The sequence below is a fragment of the Pristis pectinata genome, chromosome 3 (genome assembly GCF_009764475.1).
Source record: "Pristis pectinata isolate sPriPec2 chromosome 3, sPriPec2.1.pri, whole genome shotgun sequence".
NCBI classification, from domain to species: domain Eukaryota; kingdom Metazoa; phylum Chordata; class Chondrichthyes; order Rhinopristiformes; family Pristidae; genus Pristis; species Pristis pectinata.
This window is the reverse complement of record NC_067407.1, coordinates 143,529,861-143,542,824: the sequence shown is the minus strand read 5'-3', so window position 1 is coordinate 143,542,824 and position 12,964 is coordinate 143,529,861. Positions and strand designations below refer to the sequence as shown.

General features: G+C 58.8%; 1 protein-coding gene across 3 annotated transcripts; it reads right to left on the bottom strand.

Moving 5' to 3' along the window:
• Positions 1-51: 51 nt before the first annotated feature.
• Positions 52-11,697, bottom strand: LOC127568670 (tripartite motif-containing protein 65-like). Of its 3 annotated transcripts, XR_007956052.1 has the most exons (8): positions 11,151-11,697; positions 10,437-10,532; positions 9,327-9,557; positions 8,805-8,988; positions 3,806-3,973; positions 3,295-3,456; positions 533-1,230; positions 52-446 (listed from the first exon to the last, which is right to left on the bottom strand). XR_007956052.1 is itself a non-coding variant. In XM_052012680.1 (7 exons), the coding sequence occupies exons 1-7, from the start codon at positions 11,529-11,531 to the stop codon at positions 695-697; spliced, it is 1,758 nt and encodes a 585-aa protein (XP_051868640.1). In that variant the 5' UTR covers positions 11,532-11,697; the 3' UTR covers positions 52-694. The 3 variants fall into 3 exon arrangements, 2 of the variants coding, with proteins under 2 accessions (XP_051868640.1, XP_051868641.1); XM_052012680.1 differs by having other exon boundaries at positions 52-1,230; XM_052012681.1 differs by lacking the exon at positions 3,806-3,973 and having other exon boundaries at positions 52-1,230.
• Between the last annotated feature and the right edge of the window lie 1,267 nt (positions 11,698-12,964).

Below are 12,964 nucleotides of genomic sequence, written 5' to 3'. Positions count from 1 at the left end.
GGGGTGGGAGTGACGACTACAACCGGGGAGGGGAGGGGCGGGGGGGGGTGGGGAAGGGTGGGGGAGGGGAGAACGTCAGTGGGATGGGGGGGGGGTGGCGTTGGTGAGACGGGGAGATAATGAACGGAGCTTGGTGGTGGTGATGGCCTGAGAGTGGGCCAGAGGCCCCGTGACCCCTCACTGATCCCGCGACCCTCACTGACCAACCGCCCCAACCCCGTGACTTTTCCTGACGTCAGCTTGTGCCCATCCTGCCCCTTCGTGGCCTTGTTCCCTGACCCCTGACCTTGTTCCCTGACCTCCAGCTTTCCTCAATCCTCCTGGAACCCTGATCCCTGACCCTTCCTTGCCCCTGTCCAGACCCCTGGCCCTCCCTCACCCCGTGCCCTGTCCCCTGACCTTCCAGGGTCTCTGACCCTTGACCCTCTGCCCTTACCCTTTTGGACCTCTGAACCCCCCCCTGCCCCCCCCCCGAATCTCCTGACCCTCCAGGGTCTCTGACCCTTGACCCTCTGCCCTTACCCTTTTGGACCTCTGAACCCACCCCCCCGCCCCCCCCCCCCCCCCCGAACCTCCTTCATTGGAATTGGTTTATTATTGTCACTTGTGCCAAGGTACAGCGAAAAACTTGTCTTGCCCTGACCCTTGACCCTCCCTTTCCCCTGACCCTCCTGGAGCTGACCCCCCCCCCAGCTCAGCCTGGGGTCAGGATGCGGACGCTGGCCCCCCGGTGTATGTAGAAGGCTGGGAACAGAGGTGGGGGTGCGGACAGGTGGAAGTGGTGGAGGACGGTCAGGCTGTGGCCGTGGTCGAGGCCGTACAGGGTAAGGGAGTGTTGGGGGACGTCGAGGTGCAGCCCGACGAGGGGGGAGGGCGCTGGGAGGGGGGTCCCGGCCTGGTTCTGGTGCCAAGGTGTGGCGGTGCCCTCGGACAGCTCCAGGCACCAGGAGGAGTTGTTGCGGCCCAGCAGACAGGAGGTTCCCCTGCCCTTGCGGCTCAGGGTGTGGCGGGCCAGTCCCACCATCAGCGGCCCCCCGCTCACCGCCACCTCCCAGTAGTGGCAGCCGTCCAGCCCCGGCGCCCCCAGCACCTGGGGCATCCGGTCAAAGCGCTCCCGGCTCTCCCCGTACGTCTGGACGTCCGGCAGCGAGTTGTGGGCCACCAGCCCCCCCTCTGAAATCCGCAGCTGGACCGAAGCCGTGCTCGGGTCGAAGGTCACTGCCGTCCAGTCTGGGGAGAGAGGGAGAGGTCAGTACGGGACAGTGACCGTCTCTTGACACAGGGTTAGTCTGAGAGTGGTCAGTACAGGACAGTGACCGTCTCCGTCACAGGGTCGGTCCGGGACGGGTCAGTACAGGACAGTGACCGTCTCCATCACAGGGTTGGTCCGGGATGGGTCAGTCCGGGACAGTGTCCGTCTCCGTCACAGGGTCGGTCCAGCACGGGTCAGTGCCCGTCTCCATCACAGGGTCGGTCCAGGACGGGTCAGTCTGGGACAGTGACCGTCTCCATCACAGGGTCGGTCCGGGACGGATCGGTCTGGGACAGGTCAGTCTGGGATGGGTAAGTCCAGGACAGTGACCATCCGTAACAGGGTCAGTCCGGGATGGGTCAGTCCGGGACAGTGACCATCCGTAACAGGGTCGGTTCGGGATGGGTCAGTCCGGGACTGACCGTCCGTCACAGGGTCGGTCAGGGACGGATCAGTCTGGACACGGGGAGATGGAGCGGTCAGTACGGGACAGTGACCGTCTTCATCATAGGGTCGGTCCGGGACGGGTCAGTACAGGACAGTGACCGCACCCCTCACATGGTCACACGGACACACACTGACCATACACAGCACTGGCCCTTCAGCCCATCAGTCCATGCTGACCATCACGTACCCGTCCACACCGAACCCACTTAGCAGCACCAACTGCACCCTCCCTAGCACAGTAATGTGCCTCCTACAGTGCACACAGACCACCACACAGCAGTGGCCTGACCAGAGTGTTGTAAACTTGTGCCTTAACCCTGCTGCTGTATTCAGTGCCCTGGCTAATGCAGGCCAGCTTCCTGTACGCCCCCTTCCCCACCTGCACTGCACAGGGGTCCCTCTGCTCACCCAGGTCCCTCCGCTCCTCACCACTCCCAGGGCACTGCCATTCATGGTGCGTGTCCTGCCCTCGTCAGTCCTTCCAAAGTGCATCACCTCACCTCACCTCACCTCACCTCACCTCACACTGATCACGTTAAATCCCAGCTGCTGATCACCTGCCCAGCCTCACCAGGTGAGACAGAGGTTCACCTGCACCTCCCCTAATATCATCGACTGCATTCGGTGCTCCAAGTGCGGCCTCCTCTACATTGGTGACACCAAACGCAGACCAGGTGACCGTTTCACACAGCACCTGCGCTCTGTCCGTAACCGCGACCTGCATCTCCCCGCGGCCGGTCACTTCAACTCCCCCTCCCACACTGTCACTGATATGCCAGTCCTCGGCCTCCTCCACTGCCAGGAGAATTCCAAGCGCAAACTGGAGGAACAGCTCCTCATTTTCCATCTTGGAACCTTGCAGCCTAACGGCATGAACATTGAATTCTCCCAACCTTCCCCACCCCCCTCCCCACCCCCCACCATGCTTCTTCTTCCCTTCCCCAGCCTCTCTCTTTTTTTCTACCCCCCCTTTTCCCTGTCCCCACCTTTGCCCCATCCCCCGGTGGGTCTCCTCTCCCCTCCTCCCCCACACCTGCCCATCACTATCTCTTACCTGCATCTACCTATCACCACCCTGTGCCCACCCCGCCTCCCCTCTATTGTCCACCTATCACTGCTCTGCTTTTCCCTCCTATATATCGGGCTTCCCCTTTTCCTATCTTCAGTCCTGAAGAAGGGTCCAGACCCGAAACGGGACAGTCACCACGATTAGTTGCCCCTGCCCCGTTCCAACCTCGCTGGTCACCACTGAAGGTTCCCTCCCCTGGAACGTGGAGGCCCAGCACTTGCTCCAGTCTCCGTGGTAGCCACACGTCCCCATCGACGCTCAGGGCACCTGCCCCACTCCTCAGGCTCCCTGCATGAAGGCAGAACACAGCAGCACAGGAACAGGCCCTTCGGCCCACCCCGTCTGTGCCCACCCTGATGCCACATTAATCCCATCTACCCGATCAGTGACCCCGCTTCCTGAACTCGCCTTGCGCCCCCTTTTACCGCTGTCATCAGGACCCTGACCTCCGGCTGCTCCCCCCAGGCTCCCCCCCCCACCCCCGACCCTGGCGCCGGGGAGACGACAAACCATCCGGGATACTCACACTGCAGTAACTGCTGCCTGGTCACTGGTGCTGTGACGGCTCCGCCCTCTGCCGAGGCTCCGCCCTCTGCCGAGGCCCCGCCCTCCGCCGAGGCTCCACCCTCTGCTGAGGCTCCGCCCACTACTGAGGCTCCGCCCTCGTCCAGAGGCAGGGCCGGCTCACCTGGGCAAGTGTTCAGGCACAGAGTGAATGACAGATAGTCGGGGGGGGGGGGGTACAGGGGTAAGGGTACAGAGGGAGGGGCAGTACTGGGGGGTACGGAGAGAGGGAGGGGCAGTACTGGGGGGTACGGAGAGAGGGAGGGGCAGTACTGGGGGTACAGAGGGAGGGGCAGTACTGGGGGGGTACAGAGGGGGGTATGGAAGGAGTGTCATTTTGGGAGGGGCAGTGTCGAGTGAGTGTCTCACTGAGGGCGGGGCAGTACTGAGGGAACGTCGCACTGTGGGGGGGGGGCGGTGCAGGGAGTGGTACGGGAGGGATGTGTTGTGTGTGTGGGGAGGGGCTGCCGTACCGCTGTCCGTGACCCTGGCCGCGTCCGTGACCCTGGCCGCGTCCGCTGTGGTTTCTATGTCCAGCACTGTGTTGACGCTGTTCTCAGGCTGGAAGATTCTGGAAGAAGCGGTGACATTCAACGTGTGTGGGCCTGGTGCCTGGCCGTCTGGACCTGGTGCCTGGCCGTCTGGATGGTGCAGAGAGTTCCGTCGTTAGTCCCGCCCACTGAGGGACGTCAGATTAAATGGCAGTTCCTTCAATGCAGGAGGTGTGACGGGTGAGGCAGAGGGACCCGGGGCGTGGGGGGGGGGGGGAACGTGGGTGGGGACGTTGGGGGGGACGTGGGACTGGGATATTACAGTCATTACGGAAACATGGCCAAGGGAAGGGCAGGAGTGGCAGCTCAGTGCTCTGGGATACAGGTGCTTTAGGCGGTAGAGGTGGAGGGGGGAGAGAGGGCGAGAGGAGGGGGAGCTGCTCTTTGATTCTGGGGAACACCACAGCAGTATTCCCAGATGGAATTATTGAGGGATCATCCAGTGAGGCTTTGTGGGAGGAGCTGAGGAATAAGAAGGGTATGGTCACCTTGTTGGGATCGTACTTCAGGGCCACAAGTAGTCCTGGGGAATCAGAGGGACAAAAATGCAGGGGAGTCGGGGAAAGTTGTGTGAAACATGGAGCTGTCATCGTAGGAGATTTTAACTTCCCTAATGTAGACTGGGATTGCCAGAGTGTTGAAGGTTTAGGTGGGGTGGAATTAATCAGGCTGTTCAGGAAGTATACCTGGGAAAGGGCAAAGCTTCATCCACTCCTGGGAAATAAGGAAGGGCAAGTGACTGAGGTCACGGATGGGGAGCACTTTGGGACCAGTGACCATAGTTCCAGAGGAGGAATTTCTTCAGCTGGAGGGCAGTGAATCTGTGGAATTCATTGCCGCAGACACTGCAGAGGCCAAGTCACTGGGGATATTTAAAGTGGAGGTTGATATGTTCTTGATTAGTGAGGGTGTCAAAGGTTACGGGGAGAAGGCAGGAGAATGGGGTTGAGGGGGTAAAATAAATCAGCCACGATTAAATGGCAGAACAGACTCGATGGGCCTAATGGCCTAATTCTGCTCTGATGTCTTGTGGTTTTATGGTCCTTTATCTTTAAAACAATTATGGAAAGGGACAGAACTGGCCCGCAGGTTCAAGTTCTGAATTAGGGCAAGGCAAATGTTGACAGTATCAGACAGGAGCTTGCAAAAAGGTTGATTGAACTGGTTGTTTGTGGGCAAAGGCAACGCTGGTAAGTGGGAGGTTTTTAAAAGTGAGACAGCAAGAGTTCAAGGATTACATGCTCCTGTTAAAGTAAAAGGTTAAAGCTGCTGGGAGTTGGGAACCCTGGATCTCAAGGGATATTGTAAAGAAAAAGGAGGCGGCTTGGGTCAGATACAGGCAGCTGGGACCAAGTGAACCGCTGGAGGTGTGTAGAGTATGCCAGAGGATACTCAAGAAGGAACTTAGGAGGGTCAAGAGGGGGCATGAGGTGGCTTTGACAGAGACAATTAAGGAGAACCTTTAGAGATGTTTAAAGTCCATTGAGGGAAGAAGAGTGACGAGGAAGAAGATAGGGCCCCTCAAAGACCAAGGGGGAATCTGTGTGTGGAGCTGCTGGAGGTGAGCAGAGTTCTCAGTGATTATTTCTCCCATGCTTTTCCCATGGAGAAAGATGTGAAGACTTGGGAACCTGGCAAAGTTAAGGGAGATGTTTTGGAAGCAGTCCATATCATGGTAGAAGAGGTGTTGCATGTGTTAGGATGTAGGAAGGTAGATAAATCATCATGTCCTATTCTATTCAATTTTTTCTTTCAACCATCTGGAATTGATCCAGCTTTTCTTCTCTGGAAGACAAAGGGAATAATCTGCTTTTGTGATCTATTCGTTGATAACTTTTTGTCCTTTGAACAGTTGTTTAATAAATACAATTTGCCTGGATCACATTTTTTTTAGATATTTACAGATTAGAAACTTTTTAAATGTTACTCTACCTACTTCTCCGATACCACATCAAATTGAAATTACAGAAAAAATGTTAGGTTTTAACCCTTATCAGAAGGGCTTGATAGCAACAATTTATGATCTGATTATGAAAATACGTTTAGGGATATCTGATAAAATTAAGAACGAATGGGAAAGAGAACTTCAGATACTGTTACCCACAGAGACAGAAATTCTTCAATTAGTTAATACATCTTCAATGTGTGCCAGGCACTCTTTGATACAGTTTAAGGTGGTTCACAGGACCCATATGTCGAAGGACAAGTTAGCCCGTTGTTTTAACCATATAAATCCAATCTGTGACAGATGTAATTCAGAGGTGGCTTCCCTGACACACATGTTCTGGTCCTGCCCTCTTGTGGAAAAAATATTGGAAAGACATTTTTGATATTATTTCAGTGGTATTGAGTATCGATTTACAGCCTCACCCTATTACTGCAGTTTTTGGGTTACCAGTGATGGATTCTGGCCATCTATCTGCCTCAGCTTGTCGTATGATTGCATTTGTTACACTAATAGCCAGGACATCCATTCTATTTAAATGGAAAGATCCTAAACCTCCTACCACATTCCAATAGTTTTCCCAAACTATAACATGTTTAAACTTAGAAAAAATTCAGATCCTTCGGTTAAATTTAAAGAATCTTGGAGCCCAGTTATCCAGTATTTTCATATGATGTAAGCTGACCTTTTCCGAATCCTTTTCAATAACTTTCTACTGGAATACAGAGGAGCGGAGTTAGTGACATAACAATGCTTTTAACCGATGAAATACGACAGCCCGGCTTTTGTTTAGCTTTTGGTCAGTTTTTGTTCATTATTACTATTCGCTTTGTTATTCTTTTTTGGTTTGTGTTTTTTTTCATATAATCAAATTTCTTTTAAAATCTTTTACATGCTCAATTATCAAGAGATTGGGAGGTTCAGATTACACATTTGACTCTGTGTACATTAAGTTATTACTGTAATCCCGATCTCTTTGTATCACGTGTATAATTACTACTGTTATGTTTATTAATTTGAAAATGAATAAAAAGATTGGAAAAGAAAGAAAGAAAAATCTCCAGGTCTGGAAAAGGTATAGCCGAGAACACTATGGGAAGCCAGAGAAGAAATTGCAGGAGCCCTCACTGAGGTATTTGCAACATCGCTATCCTCTGGTGAGGTGCCAGAAGACTGGAGGGCAGCAAATGTTGTGCCTTTATTTAAGAAAGGCTGAAAGGCTAGATCCGGTAATTGCAGACCCGTTAGCCTGACATCCGTGATAGGGAAGTTGCTGGAAAGCATTCTGAGGGATGATATACTTACATTTGGAAAGGCAGGGATTGATCGGGGTAGCCAGCATGGCTTCATGCGTGGGAGATCTTGTCTGATGAATTTGATAGAGTTTTTTAATGAAGTGACGAAGAAAGTTGATGAGGGGAGGGTAGTAGTCATAGTATATATGGATTTTAATAAAGCTTTTGATAAGGTTCCACATAGTAGGCTGCTCTGGAAGATTAGATCACATGGCATCCAAGGAGAGCGAGCAAACTGGTTACAAAATTGGCTGGATGGTAGGAAAGAGGGGGTGATGGTGGAAGGATGTTCCTCAGACTGGAGGTGTGACCCAGGGGTCGGTGTTGGTCCCATTGCCAGGGACATCTATATTAATGATTTGGATGAGAATATACGAGAAATAGTAAGTTTTCAGACGGCACTAAAATAAGTGGTGTCCAGGGTTGGTGAAGAGGAGCATCAGGAACTGCAGCACGATCTTGATCGGCTGGGTCGGTGGGCTGAGGAGTGGCAAATGGAGTTTAATTCAGATAAGTGCAAAGTGTTACATTTTGGATGGACAAATCATGGTGGGACTTTTACATTGACAGAAGGGCCCTGGGTGCTGTTGTAGAACAGAGGGACCTGGAGTACCGGTGCATAGTTCCCTTAATGTGGAGTCACAGGTAGACAGGGCAGTGAAGAAGGCTTTTGGCTCACTGGCCTTTGTCAGTCAGGGCATTGAATATAGAAGCTGGGAGGTTGTGTTGTGATTGTACAACCCAAGACGTTGGTGAGGCCACACTGTGTTCAGTTCTGGTCACCCTGTTATAGGAAGGATGTGATTAAACTGGAAAGAGTGCAGAAAAGATTTACAAGGATGTTGCCAGGACTTGAGCGACTGAGTTACAGGGAGAGGTTGGATAGGCTGGGACTTTATTCCCCAGAATGCAGGGAAACTGAGCGGTGATCTCATGGAGGTAGATAAAATCATGAGGGGCATAGGTAGGGTGAGCGGTCTTTTTTCCATGGTTGGGGAATCTAAAACTAGAGGACATAGTTTTAAGGTTAGAGATGAAAGGTTTTAATAAGAACCTGAGGGGCAACTTTTTATACACAGTAGGTGGTAGATGTGTGGAACTAGCTGCTGGAGGAAGTGGGTGAGGCAGGTACATTAGATACATTTATGTACAAGTATGTGGACGTATATGGATGACAGAAGTTTAGAGGGATATGGGCCAAGTGCTGGGAAATGGGATTAGCTTGAACATACATCTTGGTCAGTACGGACACGGACGGGGTGAAGGGCCTTTATCCGTGCTGTACACCTCTGTGACTCTAGAACACTGACACAGGCACTGAGCACCAACAAGGCGCCCCAGACCCCTCCGTCACATCCCGTCTCCCACGCAGGCGTCCCACTGAATGAAAGGGTCACTGCTCCAGGTGAGCTCCCAGCAGAGCGGTGGGACACACTGGGTACAGGTGGCGCTGGGTCAGTGGGACACTGGGTACAGGAAAATGCTGGGTCAGCGGGACACACTGGGTATAGGTGGCGCTGGGTCAGTGGGACACTGGGTACAGGCAAATGTTGGGTCAGTGGGACACACTGGGTACAGGCGGCGCTGGGTCAGTGGGACACTGGGTACAGGCGGCGCTGGGTCAGTGGGACACAATGGGTACAGGTGGGACGACGGGTCAGTGGGACACTCCGGGACTGACCTCCCGCTGAGCCGACCGGTCCGGGACGGACGGACCATCTCCGGGTGACCATCTGCATGTGTGCGTCCAGCCGATCTCCCAGTTCCGTTATCATTCCTGGTAACTGCCTCAGGACCGTCCAGACGTCCGTCCCAGTGGCCGGAGGGGGCAGATCGGCTGGGCAGCTGTCCAGTGACCGCCAGCCCTACAGCACAGAACACAGCATCCTGGTTAGGGGGGAGTTGGGGTGTTTGGAAGGAGGGTGAGGGAGGAGTGGAGGCAGGTGTTAATGGGAGGGAGAGGATGACGGGTGGGCAGAAAGAGTGGGGAGTGTGGGAAGGTTTGGGGTCTGGGGATATTTTTGGGAGGCGTTGGGCTGTCTTGGTTGTTGGGGATCCCGTACATTGGGGGTCCCGGGGTGTGTCGGGGGTCCCGGTGGGGGGGATCCTGGGGTGTGTCGGGAGTGTGTGTTGGGGTCCCGGGGAGATCCCGGGGTGTGTTGGGGGTCCCAGGGTGTGATGCTGGGGTTGTCGGGGTCCCTACCTGTAGCAGCCCAGCCGTGTCCTGGGTGAGCAGGGTGCGGAGCTCCCTCCGCCGCTCCCTCAGCCACACCTCCCTCCACTCCAGCGCCGCTGCTTCCGCCGCCGCCTCCGCCTCCAGCTGCCGGGCCGCCCCCTCCAGCAGCCCCTCCAGCAGCCCCTCCGCGCCCCGCACCAGGGCCGACAGCCCCTGCAGGGCCCCCCGAACCTCTGCCCCCTGCCGGCTCACCGAGTCCTGGGGACAGAGACAGGCCCTTCATCCCATCCGTTCTGTGCTATCCATACCATTCCGGCCCCCACTTCCCCATCGAACCCCACACCCAGTCCACCCCTCCCCCTCCCTCTCATCCCTCCCCCTCACACCTCCCCCTCACACCTCCCCCTCCCCTCTCACCCCTCCCCCTCCCTCTCCCCCCCACCCCTCCCCCCTCATCTCACCCCCTCCCCCTCACTGGGGGCAATTTACAGCAGCCGATGGGGATGTGGGTGGGAACCGGAGCACCTGGGGGTGGGGGGAGCCCACGGGGAGAACGTGCAAACTCCACACAGACAGCGCCGGAGGTCGGGATCGAACCCCGTCCTGGGGCTGTGGGGCAGCAGCTCTGCCCACCGCAGCGACTGCCATCAGCTCAGGGAAGGGGGGGTGGGGCTCCCCCATCTGGTGGGGATTCCTGCCCCCACCCTTCCCTTCCCATCCCCCTTCTACCTATCCCTCCCTCCACCCCGAGCCCTCACCCTCCTCCCTGCACCTCGTCTCTTCCCCCACCCCTCCCCTCCCTCCCTCTCTCCCTCCCTCCCCACACCCCACCCCTCCGTCACCTCCTCCTTGCACCCTGTCTCTTCCCCCACACTCCCCTCCCCTCCCCCACCCTCTCATGAGCCTCCGGACAAGGGGATATATAGGGCTATTTGGCCAAGTGATGCCTCACCAGCCACCCCCTCACCACTGCTGACCCAACCTGTGGTCTCCAGTCGTGCCTCTCCCGCAGAAATTGTGCTCACCCTCTGAGGGGGCACCCATGGGTGGGCAGAGACCCAGTTCCTGAGGGTGAGGGACCCCCGAGACACAGTGCCCCTCTCACGCCCCCAGCACCAACGGCAGAGTAGGGCTCACCCCCAGGGACGCCACCCTCTGCGTCAGCTCGTCCTTCGCTCTGCTTGTCGCCCTCAGGCCCGTCTCCACTGCATCCTGCTGTCCTCGAACCCAGTCCTGCAACAGTCCAACCGGCACATCAGTCTGACACACTGCTCAACTGTGGTAGAGCCGGCGTGTGGGGTACTAGGTACAGGCAGTGTGTGGGTCACTGGGTACAGGCGGCGTGTGGGGTACTGGGTACAGGTGGCATGTGGGTCACTGGATACAGGCAGTGTGTGGGTCATTGGGTACAGGCGGCGTGTGGGGTACTGGGTACAGGTGGCATGTGGGTCACTGGATACAGGCAGTGTGTGGGTCACTGGGTACAGGCGGCGTGTGGGGTACTGGGTACAGGTGGCATGTGGGTCACTGGATACAGGCAGCGTGTGGGAGACTGGCTACAGGCGGCGTGGGGGTGGGTTGGTGGGGGTGGGCTGTTGGGGGGCGGGGTTGGGGATCAGTTATCGGTGGGATTGTGGACCAGTCAGCAGTGTGGACCGGTCAGCGGTGGGGACCGGTCAGCGGTGGGGACCGGTCAGCGGAGGTGGGGATCAGTTATCGGTGGGTTGTGGACTGGTCAGCGGGGATGAGTCAGCAGGGGTGGGGGTTCGGGGGTGGGGATCAGTTATCGGTGGGGGTGTGGACTGGTCAGCGGGGGTGGGTTATCAGTGGGGGCCGGTGCCGGTGAGTTACCCACGCCTCCTCGACCGCCTGCTCCAGCGGGAGCGTCCTGTGGTCCTGGTGCTCCCCTCGGACACACTGACCACACACCGCACGTCCCTCGGTGCAGCAGTAGAGGGTCAGGCTATCGCCGTGGGAGGGGCAGCGGTCAGCGGCCGGAGCCTCGGCCTCCTGCTGCCTCAGGCTGTCGCAGATGCGGCTGAGGGTGACGTTCTTGTCAGGCCGCGGCTGGGAGGGGAACCGTCGGCGACACAGCGGGCAGTCGTGGGCGGTCTGGCGGGACCAGTGACCCTCCAAGCAGGACAAGCAGAAACTGTGGCCACACTGGGTAGTGACCGGGCAGTGGAACAGGCTGTGGCAGATGGAGCAGGACAGCTCCTCCCGGATGTCCATGCTGACCCCTGACCCCAGCCACTGACCCTGCCCTCTGACCCCGGTCACCGACCCTGACCCCAGTCCCTAACCCTAGTCCCTGACCCTGCCCTCTGACCCCAGCCACTGACCCCTACCTGCCCCTGACCCACGTTCGGGTGGGGCCCCTCCCGGGTCAGAATGTCGCAGCCCGACCCCCGCACCCCCCCGGGTCCCGCTGACCCCCGCGTTCCGCACCCCCCCGGGTCCCGCTGACCCCCGCGTTCCGCAGACCCCCGGGTCCCGCTGACCCCCGCGTTCCGCAGACCCCCGGGTCCCGCTGACCCCCGCGTTCCGCAGACCCCCGGGACCCGCTGACCCCCGCGTTCCGCAGCCCCGGGTCCCGCAGACCCCCGCGTTCCGCAGACCCCCGGGACCCGCAGACCCCCGCGTTCCGCAGACCCCCGGGTCCCGCTGACCCCCGCGTTCCGCAGCCCCGGGTCCCGCAGACCCCCGCGTTCCGCAGCCCCGGACCCGCAGACCCCCGGGTCCCGCTGACCCCCGCGTTCCGCAGACCCCCGGGTCCCGCTGACCCCCGCGTTCCGCAGACCCCCGGGACCCGCTGACCCCCGCGTTCCGCAGACCCCCGGGTCCCGCTGACCCCCGCGTTCCGCAGACCCCCGGGACCCGCTGACCCCCGCGTTCCGCAGACCCCCGGGTCCCGCTGACCCCCGCGTTCCGCAGACCCCCGGGACCCGCTGACCCCCGCGTTCCGCAGACCCCCGGGTCCCGCTGACCCCCGCGTTCCGCAGACCCCCGGGACCCGCTGACCCCCGCGTTCCGCAGACCCCCGGGTCCCGCTGACCCCCGCGTTCCGCAGACCCCCGGGACCCGCTGACCCCCGCGTTCCGCAGACCCCCGGTACCCGCTGACCCCCGCGTTCCGCAGCCCCGGGTCCCGCAGACCCCCGCGTTCCGCAGACCCCCGGGACCCGCAGACCCCCGCGTTCCGCAGACCCCCGGGTCCCGCTGACCCCCGCGTTCCGCAGCCCCGGGTCCCGCAGACCCCCGCGTTCCGCAGCCCCGGACCCGCAGACCCCCGCGTTCCGCAGACCCCCGGGACCCGCAGACCCCCGCGTTCCGCAGCCCCGGACCCGCAGACCCCCGCGTTCCGCAGACCCCCGGGACCCGCTGACCCCCGCGTTCCGCAGACCCCCGGGACCCGCAGACCCCCGCGTTCCGCAGCCCCGGACCCGCAGACCCCCGCGTTCCGCAGACCCGGACCCGAGTCTCCGCTCCGCTGTCTCCCGAGAATCGAAAGTGAAACCATCGCCGCTCCGGGGAGGAGACTCGATCCACTCCCCCACCTCCGCCGCCCACCACCCCCGTCCCTCCCCCTCCCCAACCCCACCCACACATCTCCCCCCCACTCCCTCCCCCACATCCCACCCGTCCCCCCTCCCTTATCCCCAGACC

Bases quoted from the DNA above. Each gene is read 5' to 3' on its own strand.
- LOC127568670 (XM_052012680.1), bottom strand. From the start codon at position 11,531: ATGGACATCCGGGAGGAGCTGTCCTGCTCCATCTGCCACAGCCTGTTC. The intron at 3,974-8,804 runs GTCAGTCCCGGA...TGCACCATCCAG, and splicing joins ACCGGTCGGCTCAGCGGGAG to ACGGCCAGGCACCAGGTCCA. The intron at 1,231-3,294 runs GTGAGTATCCCG...CTCTCTCCCCAG, and splicing joins CAGGCAGCAGTTACTGCAGT to ACTGGACGGCAGTGACCTTC.